Below are 21,003 nucleotides of genomic sequence, written 5' to 3'. Positions count from 1 at the left end.
TTAAACATATGTCCAAGGTCTCTTGGTAATATTCTACAGTATATTACTTGTTTCCTATTGATTGAAAACAAAAACTATTCCCTGTTCATTTGTATTCATTTACCTTATCTTTCTTACTATTGCAGAAGTTCTTTGATTTAGAAAGAGAGAGTGCCTGCTCTGCAAAAGAACAAAAGAACAATTCCTTTCCCAAGTTAAATAGAAATAAATACATGGTAACTGATGGAGCAGCTTACATTGGTAAGTGACGTAGAATTTGAGAGTTGTAAAGAATGTAAATGGTCTACAAAGTGATTCATGTACACTATTTAATTTGAGCTGATCCTCTTAAGTAGCCAGTAAAAGTCTTATTTTTCCATTTTAACAATAAAAACCATGCCACCTTTGACACTGTCGATCATTCTTTTCTCCTTAATACTCTCTTTTCTCAAGGATTTCACAACACTGTCCCTCTAGATTCTCCTGTTTGACTATTCTTCAATCTCTTTGGCTGGATCTTCAGTCAGATCACACCACTAATCAAGGACATTACCCAAGGCTCTGTTTCAGACTCTCTTTTCTTTTCCCTCTGAACAATTTCATTTGGTGATCTCATCAGCTCCCATGAATTCAACTATGATCTCTATAGAGGATTCTCAGATCTATTTCCCTAGCCCTAAACTTTCTCCAAGCCTCCAAGGTCTTAAATCTCCAATTGACTATTGGACATCTCTAACTAGATATCTCATATATATCTTAAATTCAACATGTTCAAAATTAAACTCATTATCTTTCCCCCCAAACTCTCCCCTCTTCCTAAATTCTCTATGACACCATGCTCACATTCACCTAGGCTCATAACCTAGATATCATCCACAACTCCTTATTCCCTCTGACTTCTCATATCAAATCAGTTACCAAGTCCTGTTGTTTTTACCTTTGTTTATGTCTTCTTGTGTCCTCAGGCACTGCCATCACTCTGGTGAAGGCTTTCATCACCTCATTCCTGGACAACTGCAGTAGCCTGATGGTTGATCTCCCACCCTCAAGTCTCTCCCCACCCCAATGCATCCTCCACTCAGCTGTCAAATTCATCTTCCCAAGTCTGACCATTTCACCATTCCCATTCAATAAACTCCAGGGTCTCCCAGTTACCTCCAGTTACCTCCAATTACAAAATCTTCTGTTTGGCTTTTAAAGCCCTTTGTAAACTGGTCCCTTCTTATTTTTCCAGTCTTTTTATACCTCTTCCCTCCCAATCCCCATATATACTGTAGTCTAATGAAACTAGCCTCCTTGTGACATTCCTTGCACATGACACTCCATTCCTGATTCCAGGCATTTTCACTGGCTGTCTCCTATACTTGGAATTCTCTCCCTCCTCATTTCCTTCTCCTGGCTTCCTTCATGTCTCAGCTAGTCTTATCTTCCACAAGAAGCCTTTCACAGACTTCTTTAATCTTAGTGACTTTCTCAAGATTATCTTCAGTTGACTCTACATGTTCTGTTTGTACATAACTTTTGCTGTCTTCCCCATAAGACTATGAGCTCCTTGAGAGCAGGACTGTCTTTTGCCTTCCTTTGTATTGCCATTGCTTAGCACAGTCCCTGGCACATAGCAGGTGCATCATAAATACTTGTTGACTGAATAATTGACACCAGCTAACACCTGGCCTCTTTGTGATGGAGTCAAAATTAAGGTTACAAGAAACATTTGAGAAGAAGCAGCAGAGTATGTTACTATGTCTGTAAATAGATAGGCACTAAATCAGAGGACTGAGAAAAGCGCATCCCTTTTCTTGGAATTTCCCTCAGGTGGGCACATCTGATGGCATCAGGATGAATAAAGATATTGCCAAAGGCTGTTGATTTTTCCTTTGCAACATCTCTCACATATACCCCATTCTCTCTTCTGACACTGCCACCACCCTAGTGCAAGCCCTCATCACCTCACACCTTGATAAATGCAATAGCCTACTGGTGGGTCTGCCTGCTTCAAGTCTTTCCCCATTCCAATCCATCCTCCATTCAGTCACTAAAATCATTTTCCTAAAACACAGTCATAGTCTCACACACACACACACACACACACACACACATATTCAATAAACTCTAGTGACTTCCTATTGCCCCTACAATCAAATACAAAATGTTTTGTTTGGCATTCAAAACCTTTCATAATTCAGCCTTCTCCTACCTTTCCATTCTTCTTACACTTCACTCCCCGACTTGTATTCTTCGATGCAGTGACACGAACTTCTGTCTGTTCCATGAACAAGACATTCCATTTCTTAGTTCTGCGCATTTTCTCTGGCTGTCCCTCATGTCTGGAATACTCTGCTTCCTCCACTGGTACTGACCTCCTCCTTGACTTCCTTTAAGTCCCAACTAAAATCCTTAGTACACCGTGCGTGACACATAGTAGGCTTAATAAATGTTTATCGTTTAACCGAATCTTTTGCTCCGAGATCCCTGTAGGATTGCTGTCTTTCCTCTCTCTCTCCTTTCTCTGCCACAGTCAAATCCTACTTTCTCTTTCTCCTTTCACCTGTTGTGCTGTCAATTCTTTTTAACTCAGTTCCTGGTGTCTTTATGCCTTCCTATTCACTGCTAGATTCTCAAAATCTCTCAGTAGTACTAAACTAGTTCTTGCTATTAAATAAGCTCCTAAGGGTGAAGCCAAGCCCTATCAGCCAATCAGAATAGTATTCCTCCTGCACCTAATTGAACTGCCTTTGATTTAAGGAGGTATCCAGGCATTTTTTATACCTATCTCTGATTAATTGATTGAAACAAGGTATCCTTTTGTGAGAAGTAATTACTTTTAAGTGCAGGGCAGCTAGGGTGGCACAGTGGATAAAATACCAGGGCTGGAGTCAGGAAGACTTATCTTCCTGAGTTCAAATCTGGCTTCAGATATTTACTAGCTGTGTGACCCTGGGCAAGTCACTTAACTCTGCCTCAGTTTCTTCATCTCTCAAATGAGCTGGAGAAGGAAGTGGCAAACTACTCCAGTATCTTTGCCAAGAAAACCCCAAATGGGTTCATGAACAGCTGGACACAGTTGAACAACAACAAAACTTTTAAGTGGGGGACAAGATAATAATCAATGGCCCTTCCACCTTACAGTCAGAAGACCTGGGTTTTAGTCCTGGTTCAGTCTCTAATCAACTGAGGATCTTGGGTTAAGTCCCTTATCCTCCCTGAGCTGCACTTTCCTCACTTCTAAAGTAGGGACAGTACTGTCTACCATATCAACCTCACAGCATTCTTGTGAGGATCATGTGAGGTCATAGATGTGAAAATATTCAATAGAGTTGAAAACATTATAAAAAATATAGGACATGAATGTTTATTATCCCCTACACCCAAATTTGAGAAGACCAAGAAAAATACTTTTTCCTCTACTTTGAAATAGCCACCACAAGTGCACAAAGGCGAATCTTAAAAGTCTAAAGAACATTAGTTTGTTTCAGAGCCAGTAGTTTTGGAGTTGTCATTTTTTTCAATAGTAGCAAAATGTTAGGATAGATGGTACATTATTTCAATATAATTGTAATGAATAATGGAATGTAATCTAATTCTACTGGAAGACAGGAATGCTATTTTATTTTGCTACTTCTCTTGGTTACTCTAAATGGATTACTCTTGTTCATTAATATGTTGACATTGGAGTCAGACCTTTTCCTATTTCTATTTGATTGAGTATTCTGGTAGAGAGGTAGTCAAATGGGAAATGTTATTAGTAAATAACAATATTTAAAATCTCTTGTCTGCTCTTAAGCAAGGCAAGATTTTTAATGACAAGTCTTGATGCTCAGAGTTCATAAAGAACTTTACACTTTTTTCCTCCACTGTTTATGTGGACAGAGAGAAGTAATACAGCATAGTGGATAGAGAGTTAGCCAGACTTCAGTTCACATTGAACCTCTGACATAAACTAGATCTGTGACTCAGGGGGAAGTTCCTTGACATCTTTTTTTGGAAGGGAGGGAGGTGGTTAAGTGACTTGCCCAGGGTCACAGCTGGTAAGTATCTGAGACCGGATTTGAACTCAAACCCTCCTGACTCAAGGGCCAGTGCTCTATCCATTGTGCCACCTAGCTGCCTCAAGTTCATTGATATCTTAGTACTGTGGGCAACTCTCTAAAAATATACTTTGCAGAGAAAGTGCTGACATGCATTGATAGAGGGAATTTCTTCACCTGGCTGTTCCTAATATTATTCTTCCTCTAATAGACAAATTCTAGAGAGTAACCCGCCCCACGTAAAAGTTAAATGACTTGACCAAGATCACATAGCTACTATCAGAGGCAGGTTGCCAACCCAGTGCTTCCTAACTTCAAGCCCAGTTCTCTAATGTCTAAACCACGCTGCAATCACAATGTCCATGAATAACTACTAAATTGTGGATTTATAGAAGTTAAGAATATATAAGGGTAATAACAATAATAGGTGCCATCCAAACAGAGGGAATGTTTTTTCCCCCTAAGGTAGTAATCTGCTGTATTTTAAACATCCTTTAATCACAGTCATGAAAAGAAGACTTGAATTACAAGGTCAGGTTGAGTCACTTTACAAGGTGTAAACAGGTAGCAAATGAATCTGTGAAAACTCAAATGTATGCAAAATATGATTCACTTTACAAAAAAGACTCACAGCATCAAACTCTCCCAGTACATCTAAAATATGATTTGATTTCCACATCACTTTTCAGAGACACATCTACGCCATCAAGTTAGCACAGCTGCATTGTGGGAGGATTTAAAGGGTGTCAGAAGAAAAAGGTTGTTGATGTTTTAAATAATTAACAGCTTGGCCAAGGAATGGGTTTTTTTTAAACCTTCAGTCAGGCATTTGCTGGAAAAGGTCATACTTAGAATACTGTGTAAAGCTGCTCGGAAAAAGCCATTTGAAGCCTTATCACAGAAATACAGCTACACAAAGCTTTCACACCAAGGACATCCTCAAGCCTATGTACCCACTAGTCCTTGAATTCTCCAAAGTATAACTAGGACATGCTATTTCCTGGAGGAGCAGGTGGTGATTATTAGGGATAGCAAACTTGCTTCAGAAGTTCTGGGATGCATGTGGAAGCTACCAGCAGGGTGCTAGGTTAATCAATGAAATTAAGAAGACATACCAAAGTCCCATTTTCCATCTTCTCGAGCTGAGCTCACTTGCTCCCCCCTCCTTTTTTTTTCCTTTGGGCAGAGTGTCAGGGAGGGCCACAGCAAGAATTTAGACTGCCTTGTGGTTTAGTGAGGCTAGCACTTGGAGACTTCAAAATGTATTTTGGAAACTGAGGAGGGGATTTGCAGCTGGGTGAAATTACATCCCAATTAGAAAACATTGAAGTCCTATGTGTTCGTTTGGAAGTTAAATTATATGTTTAGGGGGACAAAGCAGAATAAAAGGCAGTAGTACTGTGTTTGGGAATCCAACTGTATATCTTGTGAAAGCTGCACAGAGACATAATTCACAGAGAAGGATTCAATTCAACCTTTAGAAAAAATTAGTAAAGACACACCGAATTCTTTGAATCCTTCAACAAGATGTGAAAGGAAAGAATCTTATTTTGTTCTTATTACACTTCCTCAGAATGAGATCATAATTTAATCAGTATTTATCTCCCAGAAACAAGGTCATTCATTTGACATTTACTTATTAAGTGTTTATTATCTGAAAAGCAGCATGCTATGGGCTTAGCAAGACTCAAAGAGAATTTTTAAAATGATCCTTGCTCTTTTGGAGCCTATCATCATCACAGAGTTAGGTCACATAGGCAAATATGAACACAATTATACAATAATGATATAAAAATATGATAATATATTTTAAAACATACAAATGTAATATATTTAATATATATTGAATAATAAAGTTTGAATATTTTAATAATAGTTTAATAAGATTTAATGATAAATATATAATAATATAAAATTATTATTTAGAATGGCACAAAATGTTCAAGCTTGGAGGAAGAAACAATTAAGATCATTCGCAATTGGATGATGTTGTATCCTTGAGGGTGTCATGGAAGACATTCCTTTGAACTGGGGCTTAGAGTAGATTAGATGCCAGTAAGCATAAAGGCTAGTAGCTAAGGATGGCATTCTAGGCTCAGGCAGTATCATGAACAAAAGCACACACATACAAAAAATACCAAACAAATAGATGAGTGAATAATCTAGTATCCTGAATATTCTAGTTCCCACATTTTTCCATGGTGGGGAACTGTGATTTTCTTTGTCCAGAACAGGGTGACATTGAGATCTATAGTGAAGTGTAAACAGTCAAACTGTCTACAGGAAAATAACTTCAGCCTCCCCAGAAATACATATAAGCAATACCCTGGAAAGGCAGCAAAGACTGTTTCGGGCTGTTTATTTATAGTTTCGGTGGGAAATATTGCCCATTGCCAGTCTCCTTGGTCTCTCTAAATGTTGTGCTCTAACTTCAAGGTTCAGTGCCTAGAGCAAGAAGGGACTTTAGAGCTCATCTAGTCTAACCTCCTTCTTTTATGGATGAAGAAACTGAGCCCCGAGTATTTTAAGTGACTTTCCCATGGTCACATACACAGAAAGAAGTAATGCAAGATTTGAACCCAATACTATTCTTTGACATCAAATCCAATGTTCTTTCCACTATACCATACTGCTCAGAATAGTTCTGTGACCATGAGTATATATTAAGTCAAACTCAACAATGATACTCTGGGACTCTGTAAGCCCTAAACTTTAGATTTATATAAGCATACCTCTCCTAGTTCTGGGCTATATGAGGGTAGTGTGAGTGTGTGTGTGTGTGTGTGTGTGTGTGTGTGTGTGTGTGTGTGTAAGAGACCAAGAGGGAGGAAAGAAAGAAAAGGAGTGAAAGAAAAGGGGAGAGAGGGAAGGGAAAGAGACAGATACAGAAAGAACCTCAGGGGTCCTCAGAGAGAATAGGAAGTCCTAGGCAGGATATTTCAGACATGCAGTGCTAGTTGTGTCTGAGGGCACTCATTTTGTCCCAGGTCAATTCCTCTAGGTGACTGCATTTTCCCAGTCCCCATGTTGATGGCTTCTACAGTCTAAATTGGATAAGAAAAGTGGGACCCAAGAGACGTCTTGTCAGAGGGAACATGAGCTTGAAAACACTCCCTGGGCATCCCCTAGAAAAAAGCAGACCTCTTAGCATGTCCCAGAAAAGTTACATATGACAAAGGGAGTTAAGGACATGCCCAGACTTACAAGAACCACAATGCTAGCCCCCTGTCATAGAGACTGCTTTCACATAAATTGATGTAAATTGGATTGCCTTCTCCTATGGCTGAATGGCATTGGCCAGTTTTGCGTCAGCGGGCAGATTTCTGCTGCTGACACTCATGATACTCTACTTAATTATCACCTTGCTTGAGGTGAATTTGCAGATATTCTTATTTCCTTCTCCTACACTTTGCAGGGGTCTGAATATCTTCAGTCCCTGACTACTGCTGGTGCAAATTTAATTAGCCTAGTCTGCACCATCTGCAAAACCATACAGCTTCTCAGCTGCAATAACTTGCCCCAGCAACAACATTAATAACCAGAAGCAGTCATCAACAACATGAAAGCATCCCCGATGCTTTTTTTTTTTTTATAGACCTTCCAGCATTCACCAGGGAACGGTTTCTAGCTGACAAGAACACACCTCGGGTGCTTCCACCAATAACCCCATGTGTTTTTATTCATTTGGTTCCATAGTCTGCTAATAGACATGGAAAAGAACATTTCATTTATGCATCATTTATATTCTACTTCTGGGAACAATGATAATACTTTAATCAGGAAAACAGCATGGTCAAAGGAGACAGTGCTTCCTGGCACTATCTAATAAGGCAAAGAGTGAAACAGTTGGATGAGTTGAAAGGCAAAGGAAATAGTGGGCATCAGTTATAGTTGCTTTTTTAGCCCCCTTTATTTCCCTGCTGGGCCATTTCAATGATAGATTCAAAGTGCCCCAGAATATAAAATATTGACCAAAAGCATTGATTTAATATTACTCTGCTTACTGTACCTTCAGTATATAGCAATCTTCAAAGACTGGAAACTGACGTGGAAGAGTTAAGTCATGTGTTAGCCATGGATAGACTTTGTGGAATCTTTTATTTAGTGATTTTTAATTTTTGTTATTTGCTACCTTTGAATATCCAAGTCATTAGGGCTCTTCCCAACTCCCAAATTATGTAAGTATTGAATATCTATCTGTGAGAGGGGGCAAAGTCCTTGTGTCTTGGAATACACAAGCAATGGGATTTCACAGATTCCATCTCAAAGCCTTGAGTAAGAGAAAAGTCAAGCATTCTAACATTAAGTTTAGCTACTTCTCTCTTAGCCATTCACAATCTCAGGACCCCCAAGCTATAGATTCTGAAGGAGTAAACTATTAGGAACACCATTATCTATGGGAGAATAGGCATATTTACGTGAGTGCCAGGAACTTGCACCTTTGGACTGCTGCTTTCTCTATGGACTTTAGTTCTTGGCACATACACTAGAAAAAAATTATCAATGACCTGAAGTTTTAGACCCTGTAGGTCTGCCAAAACATGACATTAACTGGAAATGCTAAGAAGCAAAGTCAATAGCATTGTTCCTATACTTTGCCATAAAACTAAAAGCCAAATGACTACACTTCCAAATTTCTTCTCCATACATTTGGCTTCAGATAAATGCTGTATGCACAAGCAGTCTCATTTTTTAGTGTAGCCACAGACAACACAAAACCACACATTAAGAAAGCATTTGCTATTAAATGGCCAATGACCCAGTGAATGCCTATCCACACCCACACCCACCCACTCCAATTTGCCCTCCTCATCAAAACCAAAAAATACATCTATATGAAGCCACAGACACTTTGGTTGATAAAAGATATGCCTACAAACACTTTTGCAAGAAAATAACAAAAACATTTTAGTAACATAAATTTTATTTTGTTTGTAAGTGGGTCTTCTTCATGATAATAATGCTTAATTCAATGACCCTGACTTTTTAGGCTCCAAGTAAGAATAGCTTAAGGAGCTGGAGATATTTAGCTTGGAGAAGAAAACACAGAATGGCTAAACATGATTGATATCTTCCAATATTAGAAGGGCTATCATATGAAAGACAAATTCAATTGATTCTATGAGGCTCCACAGAGCAGTGGGTAGGATTTATAGAGAAATAGATTTTGGTTCAATACAAGGAGGAATTTTCTAACAATGCTAGAATGGATTAATTTGTAAGATAGTGAAATTCCTATCACTTAAAATGCTGAAGCAAGGACTGGCTGGCTATCTATCAAGAATGTTACAATAGGGTATCAAGAGACCTGGATTTCTAGTCCCAGGTCTGCCACTAATTAGCTCTATGATCTTGAATAAATCTTTCAATTTTTTCTGAACTCTGGTTTCTTCATTTGTAAAACAAGAAGTTTGAACTTGATTTCTAAGCTCCACCTCTAAGATACCATAAGTCTGTAGCTTAATACATTGGATAGAATTTAACTGGATGGCCTCAAGGTCCTCTCTATCTAAAATTCTATACTTCTAGTCGTGGAGCTTGAGGATGCAGCCTAATAATAATAATAGCTTATATACATATGTGTATGTGTGTGTGTGTGTGTGTACACATATGCATATACATATACAGATACAGATATTGCATTAAGGACTGCAAAAAGATTTACATGCTTTATCTCATTTGACATTCACAATAATTCTTTTGAGATAAGTGGTACTATTATCCCCATTTTTCTGATGAAGAAATGGAAGCTCAAAGAGGTTGTGACTTACTCAGAATCACCATAGTTTATGGGTTGAGGGCTAAAAGGTCTTAGACGTCAGAGGTCATCTATTCCTGCCTTCCTGTTTTACAGATGCAGAAACTGAGGCTAAGTGACTTCTTCAGGGTCACATAGTTAATAAGTATCTGAGGCAAGTAAGATCCAGGACTGCCAAGGGTGGGAAATCTCTCCTCCAGATTCTAAGACAGGTGTTAGGCTAGAATTATATGACTTTATCATCTTCAAAGATCTCTAATATAGGGGTACAATTCTAAGCAGTTCAGAAAAACTACTTCTTCATGTTGGATCTGAATGCAGATCAAAGCATACCATTTTTTTGTTGCTTTTTCTTTCTCATGGTATTTCCCTTTTGTTCTGATTCTTCTTTCACAACATGACTAATGTGGGAATATGTTTAATATGATCATACATGTATAGTCTATATCAGATTGCATGCCATCTTGGGGAAGGGGGAGTGAAGGGAGGGAAGAAAAATTTAGAACTCAAAAACTTACAAAAGTGAATGTTGAAAACTAAAAATAAATAAAGAACAAAAAAAAAAAAGAACAACTACTATCTCTGATTGTTCTCAAGAGGGAGAAAAGCCCTTAGCTTATACTTAGCAGCTTGGTAACCCCATAAAATGTTGATTACACAAAGAACCATCATGAATAGCTAATAACTCCCATTATTATAGAAAGGAATAAAAAGAAATTCAATAATTTATACAGATTAGAATATTCTACAGAAGATAAAGGAATAAGTAGACTCGTCAGTTGGGAGTGAGATCTCAACTCAAAGCAAGAGAGAATGATCTCACCAAAGGGAAGTCTATTCTCACTAGTCTTTAAGGGTACAGGAACTGGAGGTCAAGAGACACGATGGGGGCTAGCTTCCACCACATGTCCGTAGCATCAGGGTTCCAGGTCACCATTCAAAATATGCAGCTCACCTCTTTCTTGATTTGGTTTTCTCAGGGTCATTTCTCAAAGTACCTGTCCAACCAACTGAAGTAAATCCCTCATCCACTCAAGCAGTATCACAGCTGAGGATTTTCTCATCCAATCAGGAATCCCTTTACAGATAAATAGCACAGGTCACAAGGCTATCTCTCAGGGAAAAAGCATGGCAAGGTTGGTTGGAAGTGTGGTTACATATCACAAGATAGATTCAAGGACCTTGAAATCAGGCACTGTCCTTTAGCTGCCATCAGGTCCCTTTTACATAAGATGCCCCAGAGAAGTCTGCCACATCTATCAACTGGTACCACTTACTAGCCAAAAAGGTTTGCAAATACAGGTACTTAAACTGAGTAATATAGAGGAGGAGAGGCAAGATGACTAACCTGAATGAATCTTATGTTTAATGAAAATATTCTTGCCTTCTAAATAATCACTAAATTACCTTCTCCATTATATGTACTCCCTTTTAAAATGGTTTGGGGTTGCCATGGATAAAACAAATAAAGATCACAATATAGTGAATGGTTTTGTCAAATGTGAAATGAAATATATACTGAGCTGTCCTGTCTACTTTTAAATAAACAGAAAGAAAGATGACCCTAGGAAAAAAATAGAAAACAAAAAACAAATCCACCATTCTGAGGGCAAGCCCTTGCTCTCCTGATAGGCTCCAGGCATGGCAAAGTGACATACCGGAGGTTGGAACTCTGAGCTTCTAACAGCATCACCCACTCACATCTTCACAATGAGGCTAAATAGCTGCTACAGATGAATCTGAGTTATCTCCAGGATCAATTCTAGCTTTTTTTAACCATTTCCTTGAGTTCTGTCCAGGTGACCAGGACTTATTTGGTGTCCATCAGCTTCCAGCACAGGAAAAAAATCTGACCCTGGTGTCAGGAAAATGTTTTATATCCCTGGGTAAAGAGGCATAAAAATGTATCTAGTCAGGATCAGACTTTTTCCCCCTCTGGACAATGCCTTACATTTATATGTGTACATATGGAATAATGTGTCATCTCTTTGAGAAGGTAGTAATTGTTCACAGGAATTTTAAGTTTATTCCTATATATTTTAGATGTTGCTGTATTTAGTGCATCTTGTGAATGTCAATAAGAAATAACATTTACAAAAAGAACAGCAGATGACTTGTTTTGAGTTTCAAGTTGAGCAAAGCTGATGAGAAAACACCAAAATAATATGCAAATATTAATATGCCATATGTAAGGGCTTTTAGAATATTTTTTCTTCCCCCAGAGCTGTCAATGCAAACCACTCTCCCTGCCACTGTTCCTATTTATTTGGGTGGGGGGAAGACAAATACTGTTAATTTTATTGTATTTGCTCTAGGCCCCAGTGGATATGAATTTTTCACCATGAAGCTCTTTCTGTGTTTGTTTGCAGGGAATTTTGATTGGGTAGGAAATGATTTTACCCAGAATGCTGGCACAGGCCTCGTTATCAACCAGGCAGATGTGGAAAACAGCACAAGCATCATCAGGCAACTGAAAGGAGTGTTTGAAAGGGACTGGTATTCACCCTATGCCAAAAATTTACAGCCAACTAAACAACCAAACTGTTCCAGGCACAAACTTAACAAATTGGTCACAAACAAGACTGCTACAGCATACAATACAAGCGAGAATGACCCCTTGAGTGTACAACATGAATGAAGACACCTAACAGGATGGACAGATTAATATTTCGTGACTACTAATAAGAAACATGGGGAGGTGGGGAAGCCAAAAAAAAGTCTTTTTTAAGGAAAAAGCACACATCAAAAATGTTCTCTGAACTGCATACAATAATATCTATATAACTATATTATAGCTCTATATACAATGATTTAAGACTTTTATATTTGTTACTTCTGACAATGAATGTCATTTCTGCTTAGAGGGTAGTTTTCAAGTTTTACATTTGAATTTAAAGACTTCAATTCCCTTCCTGTTTCTTTGCCTGGTTATCACCACAAGATCTGAGGGGGGAATGAAGGTGAGCTCTGTGATGCCACTTCAAGATCTGTTGACATACAGAGGAGAGTGGGTATTTCACCTTGGCAAAGATATCAGTAGGGGCACATAAATCACTCTTCTCCATTCCTGCACCACTACATCATCATCCAAGCATTAGTAGCTTACATTTATATGCCATCCTCCAAAACTATATGTGAAAAATGCCATTTGGTTTTCTCACTCAATTCCTTCCGACAGCATAGGTTTTATATTCTCTTCACCCCTTATAAAATGTTCTTGTTCTAAGGATTCCTTCTAAATTCTATTATGTTCTTTCTCTACAACATTAATTCTTAGTAGAGTATCTTTTGCAAATGCCTTATTCCTCTGAATGACTACACAAAGGAAATGGAAGTCTTCAACTTTCACTTTTCAACTGTGCTTTTCTACTAAATTGGTATTTTTGAACTGCAACCTTCAATATATTGAGCATTTTTGCCTGCTCCAAAAGTCAGGTGGATTCCCAATTTGGAAAAAAAATAATCACTATTAATTCCCAATAAGGTTAAATAAAGGCAGATTTAGTTTGGGTTTGTTGGGGTTTGGATTGGGGGAGGGGGCAATGGGATATTTATTTTACATTTTTTAAGAATCTGGTATTATGGAGGAAAGACCTTTGTGTAACAATTATTTTACTTTGCTTAAAATCATTATGATGCTTTTGAGAGTAAGTCAGCAAAAGTTTGTAGCATCCTTCCTCTATAGTCACTTAAGATACCAAATGCTTTTCAGAAAAATGCAATTTTAAAACTATGCTTTCCATATTTTACTAATCAGCAAAAGGATGCTGATTAGGCTTGTTATTCTATACTCTTGTTGCGTGTGGTTATTTTATAAATATACAATATAGACCCATAAATATATTAATAGAGGCTGTTGTCACATGAGAGAGGCGTGGTCTTGTCTGAGCATATAGTTGGCAGCCAGGAATAAAGAGTCCCACGTCTCCTCCTGGCTCCCTCTATAGCTAGAGACAAGGCACATCACCCCTTTGCCTCCAGTTTCTATTGGTAACGTAGGGACAGCAATACCCACCTACCTCACAGAGATGTTGTGAGGATTAGGAAATATTTACAAAGTGTTTTGAAATCAAAAGAGCCTATATAAATGCTAAGCATTATTACATATAATCTTCTTTCTTGGGATCAACTTGGTGATATCCTAATGTAATATATACTAAGTTCTTCCTGAGGAACTGATGGAGGAACAAAATGTGTCTTCAAAGTTGCAGATTTGGATGAAAAATCTCATGGAGACGTAAGGACCCTGATGGAAGTTTGAGTTATCAAGGATGCTGGGAAAGCATTTTAGTGGAACATTTTGGCATGTCATTCTGTCTCAATGTGTCATAACATCAACATGGAATACTGTGCTGATCATCCTCTTTAAAAACAACAAACCAATTCGTTTTCAGAACAAGAGAAAGCATTCTCACCAACCACGATGCTTCTTTTTCAAACGCTTGGTTCATACTCTGCCAGAAGAAACAGAGATGTACATCAGTTTTATCAGCTGGACCCTGGTATTAAAGGATGACTGATGATTTGTCTCACTATTGTAAAACTTTCTGGTCGTTTTAAAATAATGCTTGGTTGGACATGTCAACCAGTTAGAAAATGGTGCATGTGCTAGAATTGTATTTTTTTAAAGAATACTGTACTTTTATGAAAGAATTTGATTTTTTAAAGGTCTGTGGGTTTTAATGACATTCTTTATCACCAATGGCCAGCCTATCCAGCCTGAGTATTTAACAAAAATTCCATTTATTGTAGGGTGCTACACGGATAGCTTTGATATAATGTGGGGATCAATAACCATTCCACTAAAGTGCAGTAAGGTTTGGTAAGTTAGCTTACATAAAAATACAAAGTGGGGGGAAAACTAAGATTACCCTTGAACTAAATAGAGCAAGCCTGAGTTTAGATCTGCAAAGGACAGCTCTAAAGGGAGAAGGGAGCAGCTGGTTCCACTGGGACAGCACTGTTTTAGTTCTAGAGGGAGAGGTGAGAAACACCACACAAGCTCTCTTGGAATAGCTACAGTGAAGAGACATGTTTGAAGTAACAGGGGGGTGGATAAAGAGAGGAGGAAGTACAGCTCCCCTTTGCACATGGAAGGACAGACATTGTGCTGGCTGGGAACTACTCCCTACCCTGCCAAGTGGAACCATCACACCCTAAATTGTGCCCAGAACCTGCTTCTGCCCATGTACCAACAGCAATATCTCCACCCTGATAGTCCCATGAAATATAGTGCAGGGACTTTCTAACCTGAACGTACTTGGCACATGCAAGTTGGTCAAGAAGTGCTTCAAGACATTGACATTATTCAGCTTCAAGGAAGATTGCACCTGGGCAATGATAGGCAGAAAAATTACTATGCAGAAGGCATTGTTTTCTGTAGCATTTTGATTTGCTTTTCTATTTGGGGTAGAGGTGGAAGGAGGTCCCACTGCTTCCCTGTGAAATTGCTCATTTCCTTTTTGGCTTTGAAGCTATCTATGCTTATCAATACAAAAGATCCTATTTCCCTCAGAAGAAGACTGGAAGAAAATGTTTTATTCCCTGAGCTCACCCCAAACTCTACAAGAATTATCAAGAAGGCACCTTTCTTACAATAAGAGTAGTTTGGTTGACCCCAGAGATAATTCTCCCAAGAAAAGCAAATGAAACATGGTTATTATTTGAGAATATATGATAGACCTGTGTGCTGCAAACATTGACTAGTGCCTTATTCATTCTCAAGCATTGAGTTCAAGTAGTGGTTAATTATACATGGATAATTATTCAGTTCAATTTGATACCACTTGCTGACAAAAAAAAAAAAAGATTGAGGGCCTTTCTATTATAGCCTTGTGGATAAATACCCCAAAGTTTACAAGCCCTCTAACTCTTTCAACCAGCCTACCCTTCTCCCAAGTCACCCCCTGTATACACAGTCAAATTCAAGCACCTATTTTGTTGTTTGTTGTTGTTACCATTGTCATGTCATACACTGCAATTAGGCCTTGAAACGTTTGAAAGATTAACTTAGTTGTAAATAAGTGGTTTAAAGACTCCTGTAGACTATATTGTCATTCTCTGTCATTGTTCATGAATCATAGGAACTTAAGGGTTAGAAGGAACATCAAGAAGTCTAACCCCTATTTGAAGCATGAATCCCCTCTATGACATGCCTGACAAGTGGTCACTCAGCCTCAGCCTGAACACCTCCAGTGAAGTGGGCCTTAAGACTCCATGCCTTGGTGCGGTGCTCATCCCTGAATGTGACAGAATAAACACACGTTAAAAATTTCTACCAAGACACCACTGTCTTTCAAGGAACACATAGAAGGATGTTTCATGGTACTCTGGGTCAAAGTGCAAAAATATATGTTAATTGACATCAGAAGTAACTAAGAGTCCCCAGATATGCAACTTTGAGAGCGAAGAAAATATTCCTAATCTGTTTAGTATTATCCCTATCTTAATGCTCATGGAGCATTTTCCAACAAGGCTGTATCTGTGATATGTATCTCATTTTTGTCTTGGGCTGAAATGAGATGGGTTCAAATCTTTTGTTTTATCTTGCCCTTTTAACTTTTTGTTAAATGCAATTACTGAGTTATTTTTTTAAAATGCCTCACTGAGCCCTAGAAACTGAATGATACTTATTTCCCACCATCCTGTAGCTACAGTCAAATAAATCAGTTGGGACATCAGGCTGTATAAGACATTGTTTTGCTCTAAGAACACTTGATGGAATACGAGGTCTAGAAAACATCAGAACATAAGAATTGCTAAGCGGGGTCAAACCTATGGTCCATCCAGCCCAATAGTTCTGTGTTAGAATGTACCTTTTCTTCATGCGCCATTCACACTCTACTACATGGAGTGGGGGAGGGGTGCTTTCATTTTTTTTTAAATCTGGACATGTGATTTAATCAGAGTGGGTGATCCCCAGTTTGGGAAACTCTTTCCATTAATGCAGATCAGTAAATCATCTATAACTTAGTCAATGAATATTAGAGGATAGAATGGTGGGAATGAGAGGTTAAGTGACGTACCCACAGTCACATGGTTAGTATATATCAAAGGCAGGATTTGAATCCAGATCTACCTTGACTCCAAGGTCAACCCTCTGTCTACTATACCATGATGCCTCTCTTCCTAAGTTTGCTGGTCCAAAATTCATTCCACTATTTTTGATGCTCTTGAAAGGCCTCTTGAACTCTTAACTGGAACCACTTCCTCTGTCAGGTGAGATGCTTGTTGTTGATTGTTCATACACAAGTCCCCTAAAAAGAGTCCCAGGTATTCCTAATAAATATTTCATTCATTTTATATACATTATCCTTAATGCCAGCCTTTTGGAGAGTATATACTTTATCTTCAACCTTCTGGGAAGCAAAATTAATCTGACTTCCTTTAACTAAAGTCAGGCTGAATACATTTCTTTCTGTTCTTTCTCCCCTGTGTAATATAATTTTGCTTCTTTTCCTAAACAGGAACTATTACTCCTTTTCCTGCTATATTTTGATAACCAAATTGCTGTTTGCTACTTCTGCTTTATTCATTTAAAATTGATGAAAGGCTTAAATAAACGTTGGACTCAGATTCAGCTTGCAGCCTGGCATTCCCATTTGGGAGGATTCATATCTTCAGCTGAATTGCAATCATGGCTTTTATGTAATAGCCAGCCAGATAGTTTCTTGGGCCCTTAAAAACTGTGTTTCCTTCATTTTATGTGGACCATGAGCAGTACTGCAGGTTGAGAATTTTTCAAAATGACTCCTGTTACATAAGTAACTTCAGGTACCTATGTGAAAAAGAAGTATGAGTTTTGATAAGCTAGATAGGTGTTTGCTTTTGCTATGCTAACAACTTTCTATTCTGTTATAAATATCTTGAATTTGTAAATGCATCATCATTATACTGCTGGAATATGGTTATATCTCAGCCTATGTAGGGACATGAAACTAACCTTTAAATTCACATACAAGTTGGCACAATAAAGACTAGGTTTGGGAGATGGTTATAAATCTCAATTCGTTCGTACAACTGATCACTAAACTTTATAGAATAAAGTATCAAGATGAAGGCCTGTTCATACTGTGACACGAGGCATGTCTTCTTTTTCATCACATCTTGGTCTCAGAAACCAAGTTAGAGGTCAATTACCATGTTATATCATGATAAGTGACTGAAAAGAATAAGGTCATTGCTGATGGACCAATGGATTATGGTCCCACTGTTTTGTAAATTAGACCAAGAAACGGTCTTTGTAACATTACTCTTATCTCTATAAAAATGTTTGTTTTTAACAATGTGTTGATTGTTAATGAACGAGCGATCTTTTTGATCTGGAAAAACTACCAGGATCCCTACATGCACTACTAACTCCTTCCAAATGAGAAAGGAAATAGTCCATGGAAATTCTAGGTCATCATCCTTCCATGCTCAGCCATCAGCTATCTAATCTTTCCATGTAAAAGCACTAAGGAGAATAAGGGGGAGGGGTGCTGCTTTTTGTTCTATTGAATCGCTATGATCGTGGGATTGCAAGGTGGAAAAATGATCCATTTTCAGGGATGTCTTAGCCTTTCGTCAGGGTCTATTTAGTAAACATCTCCTTTCTGTGGCTACCTCTGTCCTCTGAAATAATCAAAATGTCTCCTTGAAATGCACAATTTAGCAAAAAAAAAAAAATGTGTGTTTATTAAGTGCCTGCTGTGTGGAGGGCAGTGAAGCCAGTTGATGTAGAAGATAAAGAGTGGGTCATAGAGTAAGGAAAATCTGAATCTGAATTCATGTCGCTTCTGAATTTATGTCAAATATACTAGCTATATGACCATTAATAAATCACTTACCCTCTCAGGCAACTCTGTAACACCATAACTTACAGTAAAAGGAATACTCACAGGGTTCAGGAAAAACCAAAGTTGGGTTCCCCAGCCCCACCATATGTAGCCCCAACTTATGTAGACTCTATTAGACTCTCTCAAAGATGAAAAAATGATATAGTCTATACATTCAAGAAGATTATAGCGTGGTAGAGATATTAGACATGATCACAAATAATTGCAATAGTGACATGTATAATTGATATCATATTGCTTGCCTTCACAAGGGTTGGATGAGGGGCAGGAGGTAGGAGATAATTTGGAACTCAATTTTTTTAAATGAATGTTTAAAAAATTTACACATAATTGGGAAATATTTAATAAAATAAAAACATACTTAGAAAACAAATAATTGCAACATAAATTAGAATGAAAGTGAGTAGAAAAGAAAGGAATGAGAAATTGAGAAGAGAGAGAAATCAGGCAAGGCTTCCAACAAAGGATTGCATCTGAACTGGGCCTTGAAGGAAAAGAAGAAATTCAACCATCAACATTCTCTTCTTTTCAGGCCCATTATTTTCTACCAGAGTCTCTCAATCCATGGTGATATATGCTTGGTGTCTGTTTGTAGATTTGTCTAATGCCTTATCCCACAACAATAATAAATTAAATGGGGCAGCTAGGTGGAGCAGTGGATAGAGCACCAACTCTGGAGTCAGGAGGGACCTGAGTTCAAATCCAGCCTCAGACACATAATACTTCATAGCTGTATGACTGTGGGCAAGTCACTTAACCCAAATGGCCTCACTAAAAACAAATGAACAAAAAAAAAACAATAATAAATTGATATTCTTTGACTTGATAAATAAAAACCCAGAACTCGTTTAGGCAGACTTTTTTTTGTTTCCCTTCTTAAAAGTGGAATCTTATCTCTAACAGAGTAAGGACTGTTAAGTGCTTAATAAATGCTATTTGACTGATAGGACATTTAGCATAGGAAGACTATGAGGAGAAATCTGAATGGAGTTGATCGTCCCATAAGTTGAAGTTTCAAAAGTGAGAAAACATCAGAAGAGAATATTTTCTGTTCCACTGGTGATACTTGAGGTCAGTGATTAAATTATAAATTACAAAAATGTTTCTATTAATATTTTTCTCAACTAACATTTAGTAAGCAGAAAAATAAGTGAACATATTTAAATTTTAAGTGTAGTATCATAATCATTTTCTTATAGATGCAATAGGATCCTGCAGAGAAAAGAGTGATTTCTTTCTCAAGATGGATAATTATCATTAAACCTACCCTTCTAGGACTAAGAAAGCTTATAAGCTATTGGAGTTATTATAGTGCTGCTGTATCATCTGCTTCAGGTCTGAAATTCTGGGTAATAAATTATCATGTTAAATTCTGTCTTTCTAAGCAACAAAAGTGTGTACTGTAGGCCAGGGTTCAGGAAAATAAAAGACATTGGCTTCAAAAATGTTTTTAGATATGAAGGGAGTGTGAGCATCAAGAAGTGAAGAAGATCAGATACTCATATTAAGACCACTTAGAAAATACAATTTTATAATATGAAAGCAAAGTAAAGCTGAGATCCCTTCCAATTACTCAAAAGAATTCAAATCAATTCAAGAAGTACTAGTTAATCTTCTACTAACTGCAAAGTATTGTGTTAAACGCTGAAAGGGGAGGCAAAGATAAATAAGACATATCACCATATCCTTAAAGGGTTTATGCTCTAGTAGGGAGGAATAACGTATATCTGTGAGGCCATTGGTTTGACTACTCATCCCACAAAAATAGAAACACCTCCACAATATCTCATCCTGTACGTTTCCATAGAGGCTCTACTAAATGCCCTGGGTTACCCTGTAGTCTTTCCCCAGTTTGTTTGGGTTTTTTTTTGCTTATTCATTTATTCATTCATCCATTTTTAATAACTGGGAGGAGCCAATAGAGCATTCAATAATTCTCATTATTTTTTCAGGTCAAGTCGTTATTGGAATATGCTATAGCTGAGTCATCCCCGCCCTGTTATATATGTGTTTCCATTGCCCTTTTCTCATACAAAATTTCAATTTTTGCAAGATTGTGGTGTTCCATGTTTTGTAACCATGTAGCCTCACCAAGAGAATATTAATATTAAGGACATTGGCTGCTGCAGGTACTGGCTACCTGGGCTCATTGAAAGTGCTGCCCTAACAACAGAAAATTATTATTATTTGAACTCTGCATAGGATACATAGTGCTAACAAATACCCTAGGTAAACATACATCTCTAAGTTTTTATGACTCACTCACTTGATGGCTTCAATTCTCTCCTGAGCAGCACGTATCATACAATCTTATGTAATTATACCATTTACGAAGAAGACACCTTGCTGAAGAAAATTTTTGAAACTGCATATTCTTCTGCAAAATCAAATACTCACATAA

General features: G+C 37.8%; 1 protein-coding gene across 1 annotated transcript in view; it reads left to right on the top strand.

The window, feature by feature from the left end:
* The window catches only part of LOC114050094 (inactive phospholipase D5), a 394,466-nt gene extending 381,939 nt beyond the window's left edge, over window positions 1-12,527 (top strand). The window contains exons 9-10 of the mRNA XM_027871647.1: window positions 126-240; window positions 12,135-12,527. Of these exons, the coding sequence (XP_027727448.1) occupies window positions 126-240; window positions 12,135-12,403 (384 nt within the window). The 3' untranslated portion in view covers window positions 12,404-12,527. The remainder of the gene's footprint in view (window positions 1-125; window positions 241-12,134) is intronic.
* The last annotated feature ends 8,476 nt before the right edge of the window (window positions 12,528-21,003 follow it).

This window comes from Vombatus ursinus, unplaced genomic scaffold, assembly GCF_900497805.2.
Source record: "Vombatus ursinus unplaced genomic scaffold, bare-nosed wombat genome assembly UNPS02014798.1, whole genome shotgun sequence".
NCBI lineage: Eukaryota > Metazoa > Chordata > Mammalia > Diprotodontia > Vombatidae > Vombatus > Vombatus ursinus.
Note: the sequence above shows the minus strand (reverse complement) of the source record. Positions and strands in the feature narration are given on the sequence as shown.